At 49.7% G+C, this 20,769-nt stretch overlaps 1 protein-coding gene across 4 annotated transcripts in view; it reads left to right on the top strand.

Annotated features, from left to right (window-relative positions):
• LOC134358530 (NACHT, LRR and PYD domains-containing protein 12-like) overlaps positions 1-20,769 on the top strand; it is a 39,207-nt gene that overhangs the window by 15,476 nt on the left and 2,962 nt on the right. For 3 of the 4 annotated variants that reach the window (XM_063070856.1, XM_063070855.1, XM_063070853.1), the window contains 4 exons: positions 4,645-4,731; positions 9,751-9,912; positions 13,151-13,315; positions 13,535-13,702. In XM_063070856.1, the coding sequence (XP_062926926.1) occupies positions 4,645-4,731; positions 9,751-9,912; positions 13,151-13,315; positions 13,535-13,702 (582 nt within the window). Of the gene's footprint in view, positions 1-4,644; positions 4,732-9,750; positions 9,913-13,150; positions 13,316-13,534; positions 13,703-15,527; positions 15,892-20,769 lie in introns of those variants that run through there. The other variant, XM_063070854.1, reaches the window with a different exon arrangement.

The following is a 20,769-nucleotide window of genomic DNA, read 5'->3' as shown; positions in this document are numbered from 1 at the left end:
CCGGGCCGCGGACCGGTACCAGGCTGCAGAGCATGCGCTACCGGGCCGCGAGGAAACGATATGATTTGGCGATAGGAGTCATCTGCACCTTTGCTCATTCCCTGTCACGCACTGCTGAGCTTGAACGCACGCAAGCTCATTACCCGCGCGTCATCCATGTCAGCGCGGGAAGGAGATCAGCTCCTCGAGCTTGCAAATGACGGCGGGCTGAAAAGTATGTTTGACATAACATCTCTGCCGGCATTCTGGATCAAAGTCAAGGCTAAATATCCTGAGATAGCCACAAAAGCACTGGAAACATTGCTTCCATTTCCAACATATCTCTGCAATGAATGCAATGAAAATTATAAATTGCGGAATAGACTGGACATAAGGAACCCCCTTCGAGTATCGCTGTCTCCCATTACCCCTCGATGGCACTGTCTTGTTGCAGGAAAACAAGCCCAGGGCTCCCACTGATTCAGCAATATTGGTGTGTTGCAATAATTTTATATGTTCATACGGGGAAAATATGTGCTGTGTGTTTAATATCCAAACGTTACTTAAAATGTTATGATGATAATGACTTATATAACCATATAACAATTACAGCACGGAAACAGGCCATCTCGGCCCTTCTAGTCCGTGCCGAACTCTTACTCTCACCTAGTCCCACTGACCTGCACTCAGCCCATAACCCTCCATTCCTTTCCGGTCCATATACCTATCCAATGTTTCTTTAAATGATAATATCGAACCAGCCTCTACCACTTCTACTGGAAGTTCGTTCAACACTTACTTCAAGCTCCCCTGATAATTGACTTATCACTATATTCATGCGAGGGAAATATGCGCGGTGTGTTTAATATTAAATTCGTTAGATAAACCCTTTTAGAAATGAAATTGACTGTATTAGCCACTAATCGCCGACATTCCGGTTGTGATTAACACCACCCCCACCGAACAGAATGGACAAAACCGATTTGCAGAGAAAAAAAATCGGCAGGTACACGCATGTGCATATCACGCATGCGCACTGGTGCCTGCGGAACGCTTCATGGTAATTGTAGTCTTTCTCTGGGTAAACGCAAAGTATTTGATTGCTACTCCTACCACCTGCCCCCGCCCCCAGGTCGGCCGGTCTGCAAGGATATTGTCAATATTAAACCGGTCAGCAGTGCAAAAAAGGTTGGGGACCCCTGGTCTAAAGAATTCAGGAAGGTGTCAATTTGGGTTACCCTTCCCCCTGGAACTTTGGCACGTAGAGTTTTGTAAAACATTTCAAAAGCTTCTTGAATTTCATTTAGCTTATTTTTTTATCACTTTTGTTCTTGGATCCCTAATTCTATGAATTGTATTTCTGTTATTTTTTTTTCCAGTTTCCACACCAGTATTTTCATCGATTTAGATCCACTTTCATAGTGTCTGTTTCAGAAACAGTGAATTTTTAAAAATTTCTTGTGTAGCCAAACTATTAATTTCATTCCTAATTTTTTAAATTTCCTCTAGTGTATCCTGTGCCAAACTCAATGTGTTTTTTTTCCTAGTTCCTTCAGCCTATTTTGTAATTCCTCTAATGTTTTATTCCTTATTTTTTTCTTATATGAAGATATCTCTATAATTTTCCCTCTTAAGACAGCCTTCAGAGTATCCCATAGAATGGGAGGTGAAACCTCTCCATTATCATTGAATTCTAAGTAAAGACCAATTTCTTTTTTAATTTGTTCCTTAAAATAAGGATCATTGAGTAGACTTGAATTTAGTTTTCAAATAGTATTCTTTGGTTGTAGGTCTAAATCAACAGATAAATATATAGGTGCATGGTCACTTACATCTATTGTCTCAATTCCACAGGTGATTATTTTGTCTCTATCTTTTCCAAATGTTATGAAATAGTCTATTCTTGTATATACGGAATGGGGGGGGGGGTGCAGAATAGTGTAATCCCTTCTGTCGGGGAAAAGGTCCCTCCATATATCAATTAGAACAACATCCTCAAAAAGATTATTTTGTCTCTATCTTTTCCAAATGTTATGAAATAGTCTATTCTTGTATATACGGAATGGGGGGGGGTGCAGAAAAGTGTAATCCCTTCTGTCGGGGAAAAGGTCCCTCCATATATCAATTAGAACAACATCCTCAAAAAGAGCGTTAACTTTCTTACATAAGGACTTTGTTTCATAAGATTTTCTATTGGAAGAGTCTGACTTTGGTTGTAATTGTAAATTTAAGTCTCCCCCACATATCAAGAGACCTTCTGTTTCTGTTACCATAATATTAGTAATTTTCTGGAAGAAACTAATATCACTTCCTGGGGGTGCGTATATATTCAATAAAGTAACTGGATTTCAGTCTATATTCCCCCTTACCAGAATATATCTGCCCTCCTTATCTCTTATTTTGAATACTTTTTCAAAATTTAGTTTGCTTGAGATGAGAATATGTCCTGGTTTATATGAGGAGAAAAACGAATTAGTGAAGCCTATCCTCTTTAATTTTCCATGCTCATTATCACAAGTGAGTTTCCTGTAAATATACTACATGGGCTTGGTCTTTTTTCATTTTTGATAGAATTTGACTGTGTTTGATTGGATTTAACAGGCTATTGACATTAAAAGGAATGAATTTTACTTTGTCCTTAGCCATGTGTATTTATCTGTTAGTGTATCATTGAAATTTGCAGAATATAACTTAATCGATCTACTCCCTGAACAAATAAGAACCAAGAAACACAAATAATTTTTAAAAAAGGTAACAAAGGTGTAATTCGAAGGCAGGGGTCTCTAGATGACCCTGGGTTGAGCTGGAGGAAACGTCTAGCCGTGGGGGATAGCTCCTCCTACCTGTGAGTTGAGGGCCCCCGCTGCAGTACCCATAAAAGTAAGTTAAAAAATCTATGTCCATTATACCGAAATGATTTCCCTGTGTATTCCTCCCATGTATATACTCTCATTTAGGTGGGGGAAAAAGAGTGAATGAATGAATTTTTAAAAATTGTGTAATATAAAATCCACATTATAATACGTATTTCTCGAGATAGGTATATCACCGTCTATTTTTGCTTCCGTTTAGTTTATCAGCACTTTTAAAGTTAGCCAAACCTTATGGCTCTTCTGGAGGAGGTGAGGGCTGTCTTCGGAGAACTCACAGTCTCTTCCTAATATCCTTCTGTCGTCCTCCTCCCGTCCCCTGCTTTCTCATTTCTCTTACTATTTCCCAAGCAGATGGGGATAACTGCTCAGCCAGGCTTCCCCTCGGTCTGACCACGCTAATGGACAGCCCTCTTCTTCATGTCTGTAGTCGCCTCTTCCACCGTCTGATATAGCTGTATCCCTTCTTGGTAAAATACCCTCAGTTTAGCAGGGTACGGGGTTTGGAAATTAATCTTTTCTTGCCTTAATATTCGTTCCGCTTTGGAATATTCCTTCCGTTTCTGTAGGACCGCCGGGGGGTAATCTTGATCGAAGTATATTAACTTCCCGTTCCAAAACACCCTCTTCTTATCCCAGGCCCTTTGTAGAATCTCCGGCTTGCTCTTGAATCGAAGGAATCTAAGTACTATTGAGCGCGGCTTACCTTCTCTGTCTCCGGGAGGCCTCGGGACGAGTGCACGATACGCCCTCTCAGTTTCAATCTCCATAGTCGGGGGAATCTCCAGCGCTTCCCACAGCAGCTTGTCTACAAACTTCATCATCAACACCCTCTCCACTCCTTCGGGAACATTATAAATCCTGATAATTTTCCGTTGCGATCTTCCCTCCTGGTCAAGCAATTTACTTTCCTGTTGATACAATATTTTTATCGTCTTACTTAGTATCTGTTCCACGTTTTGCACGCGATCTTCCACCTTCTCAATTCGTGTCTCTGCCATCGCGATTTTCTAATTGACGTTGGCGAGCTCTGACTTTATATCATTTAGTTGCTGTTTTATATCTTTTCCAGAATCTTTATCCTATCAGTCCCTTCGCCTGAACGAGACCCAGTGTTAGCTTCGCCGCCACGCACACGTGTGGAAGAGCCGCGCGTTGTACCTCTCTCTTCCATAGGCTCCGCAGTAGTGCTTTCTTTTATCTCCATTCTTGCCTCGCTTATCAATTCAGATATTTTTCGAAAGATCTTATATTTGATGGATTAACAGGGTAAAATATGCGTTTTTCCAGAGGAGCTATTGATTCGTCGGAACTAACCCCTGTCTTTTCTGACCCCCCCCCGTCTTTTCCAACAATCCTGTCTTTTCCAACACCCTCTGTCTTTTCTAACAACCACCCCTTTTCCCATGCCCCCGTGTCTTTTCTAAATCCCCCCATCTTTTCTCACACTCCCCATCTTCCCTAAACCTCCCTCATCTTCTCTTCCTCCATCTTCTCTTCCCCATCTTCTGGTTTTACCCTGACGTCTCTTTAATCTGTTTTCTCTTCGCCACATCTCCGCAGCTACCGTCTCCTCTCATTCCCCTGACTCTATCTCCTTCCCCCTGACCATCTATCCCTTATCCCTCCCACATCTTTACCCCACTCTCTCCTTCCCATCCCCCCATGCCAAACCCTTCTCCCCATGCCCCACCCCTCACCACCTGCCCCACCATCCTTGCTCCTCCCCACCCTATCCTCCTCTCTCAGTGTCACCCGACTGGGGGCATCAAATTGTCTGTTTTTGTCTCCCCAGCCTCACCTGCAACAACCTGGGTGATGAGGGAATGAGAATCCTCGCCATTCTCCTTCGTGACCCCGAGTGTCAAATCACCCATTTAGAGTGAGTTTTGCTCTGACCCTCAACCCATCTCTTGGGAGTCATGGAGAGATGGAGGAATGTGGACATCGGGGGGGTTCGAGCAAGGGGGTGAGAGGGATGATGGAATGAGGGGAAGAGGAGGATGTAGGGGGAGAGTGGGGAGAGATGATGGGATGGAAGATGGAGGAAAGATAGGGGAGGGAGAGGTGTGTCGGGATGGGAAGGAGAGGTGCAGAGGGGTTGTGGAAGAGGGTAGGGGGGAGAGCTAGAGAGGGAGTTAGAGGAGAGGGTTACATGGGGATCCGGAGTGGGAAAACTGGAGAGGGAGCATGGAGGAGTGAAATCTGGAGACATAAAAGGAGGATTAGATCATGAGAACACTCAGTCCTCGTTTATTGTCATTAAGAAATGCATGCATTCATTAGGAAATGACACAATGTTCCTCCAGAGTGATATCACAAAAAAAAGGACAAACCAAAGACCAACACTGACAAGACCAAATAATTATAACATATAGTTACAGCAGTGCAAAGCAATACCATAATTTTATAAAGAACAGACCATGGGAACGGTTAAAAAAAAGTCTCAAAGTTCCGATCGACTCCCGATAGTCCCCGATAGCAGGCGGCACAAGGGAGAAACTCTCTCTGCTATAAACCGCCAGGCACTGACAACTGTCGATGCATTGGAAGCACCTGATCCTAGCCGACTCTGAGTCCGTCCGAAAACTTCGAGCCTCCGACCTGAGGGACAGAGCTCGGGATGGCGGAGTAGGGTTGGGGGAGAGAGCTCTCAAGGGCGTTGGAGTAGAGTGGGGGAGAGAGCTGGGGAGGGCGTTGTAGACTGGGGGAGAGAGCTGGGGAGGGTGTTGTAGGGTGGAAGAGAGAGCTGGGGAGGGTGTCGTAGAGTAGGGGAGAGAGCTGGGAAGTGTGTTGTAGGGTGGGGCAGAGAGCTGGGGAGGGTGTTGTAAGGTGGGGGAGAGAGTTGGGGAGGGTGTTGTAGGGTGGGGGAGAGAGCTGGGGAGGGTGTTGTAGAGTGGGGGAGAGAGCTGGGGAGGGTGTTGTAGAGTGGGGAGAGATCTGGGGAGGGTGTTGTAGAGTGGGGGAGAGATCTGGGGAGGGTGTTGGAGTAGAGTGGGGGAGAGATCTGGGGAGGGTCGTGGAGTAGAGTGGGGGAGAGATCTGGGGAGGGTGTTGGGGTAGAGTGGGGGAGAGCTGGGGAGGGTGGTGTAGGGCGGGGGAGAGAGCGGGGAAGGTGTTGGGGTTGAGTGGGAGAGAGCTGGGGAGGGTGTTGTAGGCTGGGGGAGAGCTGGGGAGGGTGTTGTAGAGGGGGGGGAGAGCTGGGAAGGGTGTTGAAGAGTGGGGGAGAGCTGGGGAGGGTGTAGGAGTAGAGTGGGGGAGAGCTGGGGAGGGTGTTGGAGTAGAGTGGGAGAGAGAGCTGGGGAGGGTGTTGTAGAGTGGAGGAGAGAGCTGAGGAGGGTGTTGTAGAGTGGGGGAGAGAGCTGGGGAGGGTGTTGTAGAGTGGGGGAGAGAGATGGGGAGGGTGTTATAGGGTGGAGGAGAGAGCTGGGGAGGGTGTTGTGGAGTGCGGGAGAGAGCTGGGGAGGGTGTTGGAGTAGAGTGGGAGAGAGAGCTGGGGAGGCTGTTGTAGAGTGGGGGAGAGAGCTGGGGAGGGTGTTGTAGGGTGAGGGATAGATCTGGTAAGGGTGTTGGGTTAGAGTGGGGGAGAGAGTTGGGGAAGGTGTTCTGGTAGGGTGGGGGAGAGAGTTGGGGACCGTGTTGTGGAGTGGGGGGGGAGAGCTGGGGAGGGTGTTGTAGGGTGGGGGGAGAGAGCTGGGGAGGGTGTTGTAGGGTGAGGGATAGATCTGGTTTGAGGGATAGATCTGGTAAGGGTGTTGGGTTAGAGTCGGGGAGAGAGTTGGGGAAGGTGTTCTGGTAGGGTGGGCCAGAGAGCTGGGGTGGGTGTTGTAGGGTGGGTGAGAGATCTGGGGAGGGTATTGGAGTAGAGTGGGGGAGAGAACTGGGGAGGGTGTTGTAGGATTGGGTAGAGAGCTGGGGAGGGTGTTATAGGGTGGGGGAGAGAGCTGGGGAGGGTGTTGCAGAGTACTGGAGAGAGCTGGGGAGGGTGTTGGGGTAGGGTGGGCCAGAGAGCTGGGGAGGGTGTTGTAGGGTGGGGGAGAGATCTGGGGAGGTTGTTGGAGTAGAGTGGGGCAGAGAATTGGGGAGGGTGTTGTATGGTGGGGGAGAAAGCTGGGGAGGGTGTTGGAGTAGAATGGGGGAGAGAGCTGGTGAGGGTATTGTAGAGTGGGGGAGAGATCTGGCGAGGGTGTTGGAGTAGAGTGGGGGAGAGATCTGGGGAGGTTGTTGGGGTAGAGTGGCGGAGAGATCTGGGGAGGTTGTTGGGGTAGAGTGGGGGAGAGATCTGGGGAGGGTGTTGGAGTAGAGTGGGGGAGAGAGCTGGGGATGGTGTTGTAGGGTGGGGGAGAGAGCTGGGGAGGGTGTTGTAGAGTTGGGGAGAGAGCTGGGGAGGGTGTTGTAGGGTGGAGGAGAGAGTTGGCGAGGGTGTTGGGGTAGAGGGGGAAGAGATCTGGGGAGGGTGTTGTAGGGTGGGGGGAGATAGTTGGAGAGGATGTTGTACGGTGGGGGAGAGAGCTAGGGAGGGTGTTGTAGGGTGGGGGAGTGAGCTGGGGAGCGTGTTGTAGAGTTGGGGAGAGAGCTGGGGAGGGTGTTGTAGGGTGGAGGAGAGAGTTGGCTAGGGTGTTGGGGTAGAGTGGGGGAGAGAGCTGGGGAGGGTGTTGTTGGGTTGGGGGAGATAGTTGGAGAGGATGTTGTACGGTGGGGTAGAGAGCTAGGGAGGGTGTTGTAGAGTGGGGGAGAGAGCTGGGGAGGGTGTTGTAGAGTTGGGGAGAGAGCTGGCGAGGGTGTTGTAGGGTGGGGGAGAGCTGGGGAGGGTGTTGGAGTAGAGTTGGGGAGAGATCTGGGGAGTATGTTGGAGTAGAGTGGCGGAGAGAGCTGGCGAGGGTGTTGTAGGGTGGGGGAGAGAGCTGGGGAGGGTGTTGGAGTAGAGTTGGGGAGAGATCTGGGGAGGATGTTGGAGTAGAGTGGCGGAGAGAGCTGGGGAGGGTGTTGTAGGGTGGGGGAGAGAGCTGGGGAAGGTGTTGTAGGGTGGGGGGCGAGAGTTGGGGAGGGTGGTGTGGGGTGTGGGAGAGAGCTGGGGAGGGTGTTGTAGAGTGGGGAAGATCTGGGGAGGGTGTTGTAGAGTGGAGGAGAGAGCTGGCGAGGGTGTTGTAGGGTGGGGGAGAGAGTTGGGTAGGGTGTTGTATGTGTCGGGGAGAGATCTGGGGAGAGTGTTGGGGTAGAGTGGGGGAGAGATCTGGGGAGGGTGTTGGAGTAGGGTGGGGGAGAGATCTGGGGTGGGTGTTGGAGTAGAGTTGGGGAGAGATCTGGGGAGGGTTTTGGGGTAGAGTAGGGGAGAGATCTGGGGAGGGTGTTGTAGGGTGGGAGGAGAGAGTTCGGGACCGTGTTGTGGAGTGGGGGGGAGAGCTGGGGAGGGTGTTGTAGGGTGGGGGAGAGATCTGGGGAGGGTGTTGGGGTAGAGTGGGAGAGAGAGCTGGTGAGGGTGTTGTAGAGTGCGGGAGAGAGCCGGGGAGGGTGTTGCAGAGTGCGGGAGAGAGCTGGGGAGGGTGTTGTAGGGTGAGGGATAGATCTGGTAAGGGTGTTGGGTTAGAGTGGGGGAGAGAGTTGGGGAAGGTGTTGTGGTAGGGTGGGGGAGAGAGCTGGGGAGGGTGTTGTAGGGTGGGTGAGAGATCTGGGGAGGGTGTTGGAGTAGAGTGGGGAAGAGAACTGGGGAGGGTGTTGTAGCATGGGAGAGAGAGCTGGGGAGGGTGTTGTAGGGTGGGGGAGAGAGCTGGGGAGGATGTTGCAGAGTAGGGGAGAGAGCTGGGGAGGGTGTTGGGGTAGGGTGGGCCAGAGAGCTGGGGAGGGTGTTGTAGGGTGGGGGAGAGATCTGGGGAGGGTGTTGCAGAGTTGGGGAGAGAGCTGCGGAGGGTGTTGGGGTAGGGTGGGGGAGAGAGCTGGGGAGGGTGTTGTAGGGTGGGGGAGAGATCTGGGGAGCGTGTTGGAGTAGAGTTGGGGAGAGAGCTGGGGAGGGTGTTGGGGTAGAGTCGGGGAGAGAGCTGGGGAGGGTGTTGTAGGGTAGGGGAGAGAGCTGGGGAGTGTGTTGGGGTAGAGTGGGGGAGAGAGCCGGGGAGGGTGTTGTAGGGTGGGGGAGAGAGCTGAGGAGGGTGTTGTAGAGTGGGGGAGAGAGCTGGGGAGGGTGTTGTAGGGTGGGGAAGAGAGCTGGGGAGGGTGTTGGGGTAGAGTGGGAGAGAGAGCTGGTGAGTGTGTTGTAGGGTGGGGGAGAGAGCTGGGGAGGGTGTTGTAGGGTGGGGAAGAGAGCTGGGGAGGGTGTTGTAGGGTGGGGGAGAGAGCTGGGGAGGGTGTTGCAGATGGGGAGAGAAAGCTGGTGGAGGGTGTTGGAGTAGAATGGGGAAGGCTTTAGAGCTCAATGGGGGTGGGATAGCTAGGAAGGGTATTGCAGGGGTTGTGAGCTCAGGAGAGAGATGGGGAGGGTGTGGGGGAGTGTCTGGGAGAGGTGGAGAGTGAATGCTAGGGGGTAGTGGGAGAGAGGGGACTGGTAGTGATGTGAAGATCTAGGGAGGGAGAGTGGGGGAGAGGGTAGGGTGAGTATTGGTTGGGAGGAGTGATGGGATGGGGTTTGAGTAAGGGATAGAGTTTATAGTCGAGATGGGGAGAAGTGAGGGATGGGTGGGAAGGTAGGTGAAAGGGGAGGGAGGGAAATGAGGCTCCCTCAGGCAGCATCTATGAGGAGGATAAATAGTTGATGTTTCGGGCTGAGTCACTTTATCAGTACCAGTGAGTAACTCTCTCCTCTCATTTCTCAACTCCCCCCCCCCCCCCCGTGTATCCGTGTCTCTCACCTCCTTTCTCCCTTGCTCCCTCTCCCTCCCCCCTTTCTTTCTTCTGTCACCACCCGCTACAGTCTGACCCAGAATGAACTCACCCCATCCTGTGTCCCAGACCTGGCATCAGGAATCTTTTCCCTCCGAGGACTCAGCCTCAGTGAAAACTACTTGGGTGATGATGCTGTCCAAGAGCTCTGTGAGGCCCTCTCTGGTCCTTCATGTCGTTTGGAGGTGTTACAGTGAGTACAGAACCTTCCAGAAGGGTTGAGAGGCCTCGTTTTAGCCCCTGCCATTAACCTGTCAACAGTTATAAAGTCCCACTGCGCAGAAACATGCCTGCTGACCTGCCTTCAATTTGCTTTTGCCCATATCCCACTAAACCTTAACCATGGGTAGCACAGCGATTAGCATAACTCTTGACATCACTATTGACGGGGGTTCAATTCCTGCCACTGCCTGTAAGTAGTTAGTACGTTCTTCCCGTGACCGTGTAGATCTCCTCCAGGTGCTTTGTTTTCCACCCACATGCCAAAGACATGGGTTAGGATTGTTAAATTGTGGGCATGCTATGTTGCTGACAGAAGCAGAGTGACAGTTGTGGGCTGACCCCAACACATGCTCGGATGTAAGTGATGTATATCACTGTATATTTTGATGTGCATGTGGCAAATAAGGTTAATCTTAGGCTTTAAAATCTCTCCTATTTATGACCTGTCCTTTTAAATATTATTAATGTGCCTACTGTATCAGAATCAGGTTTAATACCTCTGATATATATCATGAAATTTGTTGTTTTATGGCAGCAGTGCATTGCAATACATAACAATAAAAAAATCGTAAAAACTATAGGTTACAATAAACAATACATATAAGAAGTTAAATTACCATGTAATGGAAAAAAGAGCAAAAATAGTGAGTTTATGGATTCATTGTCCATTTAGAAATCTGATGGCGGAGGGAAAGAACATGCTCCTGAAATATTAACTGTGTGTCTTTAGATTCCTGTACCTCTTCCTTGATGGTAACAATGAGAAGGGGGCCTGTCTTGGGTAGATGGAGGTCCTTAATGATGGATGCTGCCTTTCTGAGGCATCACCTTTTCAGGGTGACCTCGGTGTTGGGGTAGTGCTGGCTGAGTTTACAACTTTCTGCAGCTTTTGCCGATCCTATGCATTGTCCCCTCCGTACCAGATGGTGTTGCAATCGGTACAGTGCTCTCCACAGTACACCTGTAGAAATTTGTGAGAGTGAGAGTACCTATATATATAACAAAGGTTCCAGCACTGATTCTTGGTCACAAACCCCCAGCCAAAGAAACGCCTTCCACCCCTCTGTTTTACCTTCTATGGGCAAACCAGTTCCAAATCCAAACTTGCAATTCACACTGGATCCCATGCACCTTTATGTTCTGAATCAACCTACCATGAGGGATCTTATTAAATGTCTTACTAAAAGTCTGTGTAGATAACGTTCACTGCCTTACCTTCATCAAGCACCTTTGTCGCCTCAAAAATCTCAAACAAGTTTGTAAAGCATGACCTGTCCTGCATACTGCCATGCTGACTGTCCGAAACAGGCCATGCCTTTCCAAATGCACATTAATTTTATCTCTCAGTATTCTCTCCAGTAACTTCCTCACCATAGATGTGAAGCTCACTGGCCTATAATTACCTGGATTATTCCTTTCTCCCATCTTGAACAAAAGCACAACATTACTCTCCAGTCTTCCATGACCTTGCCTGTTGCTAGCAAGGACACAAAGATCTTTGTCAAATGGCCCAGCATTTTCCTCACTTGCTTCTTTCATATGCAATCGGGCCCTGGGGATTTATCCACCTTAATACTTCTCAGAAACCCAGCAGCACAACCTACTTAATCTTAAAATGCCGCAGCAAATTAGCACGTACCATCATGTTTTTTTCATCCTTCAAATTCTTCTTGGTAAATACTGGCACAAGGTTCTCATTTAGTACTTCAGCCAATATCCCTGACTGCAAGCACAAATTTCCTCCTTTGTCCTTGAATAGACCTACTGTCTCCTCAGTTATCTTTTTTTCTGAAAAAAATACTACTTGTTACACCACTGGCATTTAGGGCAGCAGCGAAAGTCCTGTCTCTGGTGGTGTTCAGGGCTTCCTTCAATGTGTCAATAGCTTACTCTCAGTTTTCACAACTCTCAGTCATGCAAGCCCTGGGTGGAGACTCAGGAATACCATCATACTCAGATGTAGAAGGATTCTTCACTGCTGTTTCTTTAATAATTTTGTTTGCCCAATCAGGGTTGTAAGTCCTGAGCTGAACCCCCAGTGTGGAGGACCGATGAACCACTCTTAGTCTGACCTCTACCCTTTGACCTGTTTGGCATGGGTGACCCTTACCAAGAACCAAAGCATAAAGCCCTGGCTCCAGCCAGCATAGCTCTCTGAGTCATTGAGGCACACAAGCCTCCAAACCATGACAAAGTTGTTTCTCTTCAGATCGTATAAATTTTTTGCCTTTTTTTCTTAATAAAAGAATAAAATGCCTTGGGATTCTTCTTAATCTACTTGCCAAGGACATGTCATGGCTCCCTTTAACCTTCCTATTGTTTGGTTGAGTACCACTAGCAAACTTCCTGGTGATGATGTTAGTTCCCCTCCAGTTCAGATGAAAAGCATGGTGTTTGTACAGATACCAACTCTCCTTGAGGGGAGCCCAAGAATCAATAAATCTGAAGCCCTCTCTTTTGCACTAGCTCCTTAAACACATATTGAATTTCACCATGTATCTATTTCTCACCTCACCAGTATGTGGTGTGAGTTATAATCTTGAGATTACAACCCTGGAAACTCTGTTTTTTTAAAATTTTCTACTTAACTCCCTAAAATCACTTTACAGAACCTCACCCCTGCTCCAGCCAATGCCATTAGTACCACGTTGAACCACGACATCTGGTTGCTCACCCTCTCCTCCGAGACTGCCCTTTATGAGACGTGCGTGACCCTGGCACCAGGGAATGATAGGCATATTGAAGCAGACGCAGGTCACCTTTGAGGCAGGTGCTGATTTGCAACATAACAAACCTCTTGAAAGCCCTGCAGTATAAGAGATGGGACCCTATAAAGCACAGAAAAGAGAGATTGAAGATTCCGTAAGTACTCCAGCCATTTGGTCTGCCCAGACCCTTAGCACTTGGCCAGGTATACTGTGTGGACCAGGGACTTTCTGTGGGTTCACCCTCTTCAAGGGTATGAGTGTCACAGACTGAGATTACAGGGTCATTTGGAGATGTTGGGGCGCGCGTGGGTGTGACATTGTTCTCCCTCTCAAAATTAACTAACACTAAACTGAAAAACTCGACGCTCGATGAGTGATTATTGTTGCAGCACCACTCAGCCAGGCATCCTTGCTCACTCCAGTACTCTGCATCATCCCCACCCATGTTTTGTCCTACAACAAGTGGTGTGGTCCCCGTATTGTGTACCCTCTCTCCCACAGGTTGACGAGGAACAGGCTGACCAGCGCCATTGTCCCCGTCCTCTGTAAACTACTGAGTGTTTGCGACCGACTCCACTGGCTCAGCCTGGATGAGAACAGTGTGGGGGACGAGGGGGTGAAGGATCTTTCTGCCAGTCTCAGCACATCAAGACTCCGTATGCTAGGGTGAGAGAAACTCTTGCTTTTTCTTTCTTTTTTTCTCTCTCTCATTCACCCACTTCTCTCTTTATCCTCCCTTCCCACCCCCTCTTTCCTACCCTCTTTCTTCCCCTTCATCCCTTCCCAACACCTCTCTCCCACTCCACAAGCCCTTTCCACCCTACAAACCCTCTCCCCAACACCCCCACCCCCAGCATGCACTGACACATCGCCTCTCTCTCCTAGACTCTCCTCCAATGGACTCACAGATGCCTCTGTCCCAGAACTGGTCAACGCACTTGGGGTCCAAAGGTCCATCCGCCACCTGAAGCTGTCAAACAACTTGATCACCGACACCTCCCTGCCCCACATCTCCAATCTTGTCAAAACCTGCCATCGGCTGCAGAAACTTCGGTGAGTTTCCGTCTCCCACTATTCCCAATCCTCACCGCCTTCTCTCCTCACTATTCCTCTCCTACACCGCTCCCTCCCACCTCCCAGCACCCCTCTCCCCTACCACTCCCTCCTCACTGCCACTCTCCCACACGGCTTCCTCCTCACTGCCAGTCTCCCACACTCCTCTACCCGCACCACCCCTCTCCCACACGGCTTCCTCCTCACCACGCCTCTCCCCTACCACTCCCTCCTCACTGCCCCTCTTCCACGTGGCTCCCTCTTCACCACCTCTCTCCCCCTACCACTCCCTCCTCACTGCCACTCTCCCACACCCCTCCACCCTCATCACCCCTCTCCCACATGGCTCCCTCCTCACCACTCCTTCCACACCCCTCTCTCACACTGCTCCCTCCCACCACCCCTCTGCTTCACCCTTCCCTCCTCACCACTCCTCCCATACCACTCCCTACACACTGTCCCCTCCTGCATTACTTCCACTTGCCACCCCTCACTCCTTACCGTCCCTCGTCCTGCTCCTCCCGTGTTGTTTCCTCCTTGTCACCCCTTGAACATTGAATTTAAAACATAGTGTATGGGATCATGCTCTTTGTCCCACCCTCACAGGTAGACAAGGTGGTGAAAAAGGCTGTTAGCACACTGACCTTCATCAGTCAGGGCTTTAAGTACCGGAGTAATGACATTATGTTGCATTTGTATGTCACTGGTGAGGCCACACCTGGAGTACTGTGTACAGCTTTGGTCACCCTGTTTTGGGAACGATGTGGTGAGAAAGGAAAGCTTTAAAAGGAACCTAGGTTTTCACCAAGAGGATGGAACGAGCTTTCAGAGGAAGTGGTTGAGGCAGGTACAGTAATATCTTTAAAGAAACACTTAGAGGGTCTGAGAAAAATGCAGGAGATCGGGACTAGCTGGGTGGGCACCATGGTCAACATGTACTCATTGGGCAGATGGGACTGTATCTGTGCTGTATTGCTCTATAACTCTCTGAGTCTGTTTGTAACATGATGCCAAACTAAATCACATCTGCTTGCAAGTGATCCATACCCCTCCGCTCTCTCCAGTTTCTGTGTCTAAGATCCTCTTAAACACCACTATTATATCTTCTTCCAACACCCCCCTCCTCCCTGCCAGCAGGGCATTCCAGGAATCCCGGCACCCGCCGCTCCCTGTGTGAAAGAAACTTGCCTTACACATCTCCCTTAAACCTCTGCCCTCTAGTACTTGGCTTTTCCACCCTGGGAAAAAGATTCTGACAGAATTCCATATTTACGAATCTCATCATTTCATAAACCTCCATTAGGTCTTCCCACAGCCTCTGACACTCTGGTGAAAACTAGGTGCACAGGTGCGTAGTTCCCTGAACGTGACATCACAGGTGGACGGTGGTGCAGAAGGTGTGTGGCATGCTGACCTTCATCAGAGTAGAGAACTTGAGATGTCACGTTGCAGTTGACAACACTTGGAGTATTGTGTTTACTTTTGGTTACCCCACTGTGGGAGAGAAACCATTAAGGTGGAAAGAGTGCAGAAGAGATTTATGAGGAACTTGCTGGGACTCAAGGAACTAAGTTCTGGAGATTGGTTGGGACTTTATCCCTTGAATGTACATTAACAACATCTAAAGGGTACTTGGACAGGTAATTTGACAAAAAGATTTAGAGGGATATGGGCCGAACCCGGTCAGGATGGACCAGTTGGGTTGAAGGCTCTCTTTCCATAGTGGATGACCCTGCCACTCTTAAATAATTTCACTACCGTTAGGAAATCCTGCTGAAGGAACTGAACTGGACTCTCTCCTCCCTCTGATCCTCACTGCACACAGGGTGATGAACAACCTCTTCACCGAGAACGGACTGCAGTTCCTGAGTTCCCTCACTCAAGACCAGAAGTTGCTGAATTTGGTCATCCACTGAGGAGTGAGGCTTCTCCTTGGGAACAAGACTGCAGCTCCATAACCCAACTCCACGAAGGTCACCTTTTCTAATAAATCATCCCCTTAGAGATTTATCTGTCGATTTATTTCAGTCCCATTCTGTGACCTACTCCAGCCCTCTGCCCCTCCCTTCCCTGTCTCCGTGAACCTTCCGGCCAAGTGCCCCTCCCTGTCTCTGTGAACCCCTCAGACTGCTCCTGTCTCCGTGAACCCCCCTGGCTGTGCCCCTCCCTGTCTCTGTGAACCCTTCAGACTGCCCCTGTCTCCATGAACCCCCCTGGCTGTGCCCCTCCCTGTCTCTGTGAACCCCTCAGACTGCCCCTGCCTCCGTGAACCCCCCCAGGTGTGCCCCTCCCTGTCTCTGTGAAACCCTCTGGCCAAGTACCCCTCCCTATCTCTGAACGCCTCAGACTGCCCCTGTCTCCGTGAACCCCCCCTGGCTATGCCCCTCCCTGTCTCTGTGAACCCCTCAGGCTGCCCCTGTCTCCGTGAACCCCCCTGGCTGTGCCCCTCCCTGTCTCTGTGAAACCCTCTGGCCAAGTGCCCCTCCCTGTCTCTGTGAACGCCTCAGACTGCCCCTGTCTCCGTGAACCCCCCCTGGCTATGCCCCTCCCTGTCTCTGTGAACCCCTCAGACTGCCCCTGTCTCCGTGAACCCCCCTGGCTGTGCCCCTCCCTGTCTCTGTGAAACCCTCTGGCCAAGTGCCCCTCCCTGTCTCTGTGAACGCCTCAGACTGCCCCTGTCTCCGTGAACCCCCCCTGGCTATGCCCCTCCCTGTCTCTGTGAACCCCTCAGACTGCCCCTGTCTCCGTGAACCCCCCTGGCTATGCCCCTCCCTGTCTCTGTGAACCCCTCAGACTGCCCCTGTCTCCGTGAACCCCCCCTGGCTATGCCCCTCCCTGTCTCTGTGAACCCCTCAGACTGCCCCTGTCTCCGTGAACCCCCCTGGCTATGCCCCTCCCTGTCTCTGTGAAACCCACTGGCCAAGTGCCCCTCCCTGTCTCTGTGAACCCCTCAGACTGCCCCACCCTGTCTCTGTAAACCTTCTGGCCAAGTGCCCCTCTCTGTCTCTGTGAACCCCTCCTACTGCCCCACCCTGTCTCCATGAACCCCTCTGACTGTGCCCCTCCCTTTCTCTGTGAACCCATCTGAAGGTGCACCCTTCCCTTTCTCTGTGAATCCCTCTGGACTCTACACCACTTCCTGTCTCTGTAACATTTTACACTCCCCCCTTCCCACCCTCACTCTGATTGGGAAAATTTTCTCCATCTTTTCAATGGAGATGGCAGGCAGGAGTGCGGACTGGTTGTGTCAAGCGTGTAGTTTTATTGCAGAATCTTAGTCTCTGCAGATACAGACAGGAGGAGGGGTGTGGGGCTGTGTCTAGGATATCCACTCTCACCCCACAGACTGATGCCTCTCACTAGCTGACCCTTTCTGCCTCAGTGTTACCCTCAGCTCATTGACTCTGTCTTCCAGCCCATTGACCAGTGACTTGCATTCCTTCTCAGCCTGCGCCTGGGCTCTCTACTCCACGCTCTCTACCTCTGCCTGGTCCCAAGGTATTGGCATGAGGAGGCAGTTGGAGCTGCATTGGGGTTGGCTAGAGAGCTGCTCCTCATGAGACAGACCTCTTCTGGCTGGGGAGATGGTCGCACCCTGGAGAGGGTTTGATTGGACCTGTTTGGTGGTGGGGGGAGAGGGAGTGAAAGGGAGAAAGGAAGAGAAAGAATTCCATATTCAATTCTGCCACTGTTTGGCCCACAGTGTCCATACTGCATATGAAAACAAATCTTCAAGCATGCATAGGCCATCTGATACATTGAGCCTGCTCTGCTATAACAGTGGTCCCCAACCACCGGGCCGCGGACCGGTACCGGGCCGTGAGGAAACGATACGAGTCAGCTGCACCTTTCCTCATTCCCTGTCACGCACTGTTGAACTTGAACATAGGGTTGCCAACTGTCCCATATTTGCCGGGACATCCTGTATGTTGGGCTAAATTGGTTTGTCCCGTATTTCCCCCGCTAAGGTAGAGCGTTCCTATGAAACCTTTCGTGCCAAAATGGCGTAAAGCAAAAAAGCAATTACCATTAATTTATATGGAAAAAATTTTTGAGCATTCCCAGACCCAAAAAAATAACCTACCAAATTATACCAAATAACACATAAAACCTAAAAGAACACTAACATATAGTAAAAGCAGGAATTATATTTTAAATGCACAGCCTATATAAAGTAGAAATAATGTATGTACCGTATAGTCGGGAAGATTAAGCCAAAGCGGATTTGTGGGGGGAAATTAATTGGCACGTATGTGCATGCACGCATCATGCATACGCACATAGGTGTCCGCGCAAGGCTTCATGGTCATGGTAGTCTTTCTGGGGTAAATATACGTATCCCAGGATTTGACTGCTACTTTCGTCCCTTATTTGGGAGTGAGAAAGTTGGCAACCCTAACTGTAAAAGACATGTTGAGGTGAGTTTAACCCTACTTGAACACCCCCCGGTCGGCCGGTCCGCAAGAATGTTGTCAATATTAAACTGGTCCGCGGTGCAAAAAAGGTTGGGGACCCCGGTGCTATACAATAAAATCAATGGTGATCATCTGAATTTGGGTTTCCTGTTCCAGCTTTCTTTTCCACATCCCTTATTCTCTCCAGCCCCAGGAATAACCCATGATCTTTTATGATCTGACCATAGTACCTGCCCATACTCGTCCACTTCCCAGTGCTCAAATACTGGGCCCGTAGCCTTCTGTGCCTTTGGTCACCTAACTTTCCTCCCACATTCCAAAGACTTGCGGGTTAGTAGGTTAATTGTCACATGGGTGTAGTTGGGTGTCGCGGGCTCATTGGGCTGGAAGGCTCTGTTACCATGCTGTCTCTCTAAGTAAATAAATGGTACTTTATTGTAGAAGTGGGTGTCTCCATCCTACCCCCAACAGCTCCCCAGACGGTAAATCCCATATTCCAGCCAGCCTTTGGATGAAACATTCTTCTGGAGTTCCTATCTATACCTCCTAGTCCTGAGCTGAACTTTTGCCCATTAGCAGACAATGCTGTTGAGAAAATGCTACCCCTTCTATATCCTCATGATTGTTGAATTCCTCTGTCAAAGTGTTCCTGCAGCCTCTGTATTCCTTGGGAAACAAATCCAACTTAACCACTTGGTGATATGGTTCCATTCCAGGCAATGGGACTTCAACCGGGTGTTCCTGTGTCCGCCCACATTCCAAAGATGTACAGGTTAGGATTAGTAAATTGTGGCGTGGAAAGTGTGGAGACACTCACAGGCTGCCCCCAACACATCCTCAGTGCAAACGACGTATTCCACTGTATGGTTTGATGTGCATGTGACAAATAAGCAAATCGTTAATCTGATCTGTTTACTTCCATCCCCCAGCTAATTAAAGCAAGTGTCCTGTGCACACTGTTACCACCTGGGTCACAGATGAAAGTCGTTAAAGTCACAACACAGAAATGGGTCTATCAGTGCACAGTCTGTGCTGACCAAGCACCCACTTATTTCCTTACCTCTGCCCTTAGCTCCCGGTGGAGCGTAGGCATTCGATGGCCTCCCATCTCTGTCCTCCTCTGAAGTCAATGGTGTGGTTGAAGTTCATCAACAAGTCTGCAATCCACTGTACAGGGGATTGGCCTGTACAGCTTCTCCAGAGCGCTGTTGGCCGGCCTTGCCCATTTCCACCTCTCACAACAGGGACATAGGGTTGGACTTTGGGAAGCCAAACACCCACTTACCCTCTATTTTGTTCTCCCCACATTCCTATCGTTCCCAGAGTCTACCTCTTACCTACACAGGAGGGGAGGTTGACATGCTAGCTCGCGGCATGGCGTGGGCGGAAATGAGCAGCCTGGGGAAAGGCAGTTGGTCACGAGGAGGAAATGTGGGAGAAATGCCACTCGAACACTGCCGGAGATCAGGATCACGAGCTGTGAGGCAGCCACCCTACCAGCTGTGCCACTACATCCTCCCTGTCGACAGTACTTCCTCAGACACTACCAATAAATTCTGCTCCTGTCTTTCAGGGTCTTATTATTAATGTGCCAAAATGCAACGCCTCATTCCTCAGGATTCAGATTCATTTATTCAGTTATCACAGGTGCTTCAAAAGAAACAGAGAAATGTGCTGCTTGCATTAACAACTAAGGATGTGCTGGGGCAGCTCGCCACACGTTCCAGCGCCAATATAGCACACCCACAATGCTCAGCAGAACAACACAAACAACAACAACAAACAAAACAACAGCAAAACAAGCCACTTCTCTTCCCCAGTTCCTCCACCCACTCAATTTTATTCATCCAAGGGATTTTCGGGAGTTCTTTCCCTGGGGAGTACCTTGCGCAGGACAGCTTACAGGAAATTCCTGGGCTCATCACCCACTGCATGGGATGAGGCTACACTACTGGCGGACGTATGTCCGTGCTTCCAGGGTAAACCCATCAATCCAGTACATCAGAACTATTTATTTATTGGCAAAATTTATCTCCCAATTATTGCCAAAGTGCTAGATTGGATTATAATCAGGACGTTGACCCCCAGAGGGGTGAGAGCTGCTGCTGGTTTAAAGGATGATGCGTGGGTCGGAGGGAGTGAAGAACTGGGCCATTACTGAATTAAGGTAACAACAGCGCCGCTGACAGCCCGGAGCCGTGCTCTGCCCTTTGTTACTGAATGCCTGGTGTTTCTGCCCCCTCTCCTGTGCAGTGACTGTCACTTGCCCCTGTTACGTGGAAAGAGGGTGTCACTGCTGTTGAGTGTCGGTCTGGGTGCCAGAAGCAGCGAGGAGCCTCGTCAGTGAATGTGTCACAGGCAGCGAGAACCACAGTAATAAGCAGAATGAATTCAATGGCTGTTACCTGCCGATCTGATAAAGACTCCCATGGCCTTTCAATAAGAGCCGCTTTTGCCATTTTTGTCCCTCCGCTGCTGGATAAATTACTGACCGATCAGTAATTCATTAATTACTTCATTTTCATTAATTCATTAATTACTTCATTTTCATAATTTCATTATAGTTTAAATAGTCAAATTTGTTACTGCAGTTTCAACCAACTTTTTTATCATTTTGAAATAAAACAGTGAGAGTATTGTACAGTTTTTGAG

This window comes from Mobula hypostoma, chromosome 18, assembly GCF_963921235.1.
Source record: "Mobula hypostoma chromosome 18, sMobHyp1.1, whole genome shotgun sequence".
NCBI lineage: Eukaryota > Metazoa > Chordata > Chondrichthyes > Myliobatiformes > Myliobatidae > Mobula > Mobula hypostoma.
This window is presented reverse-complemented; position numbering and strand designations above follow the sequence as displayed.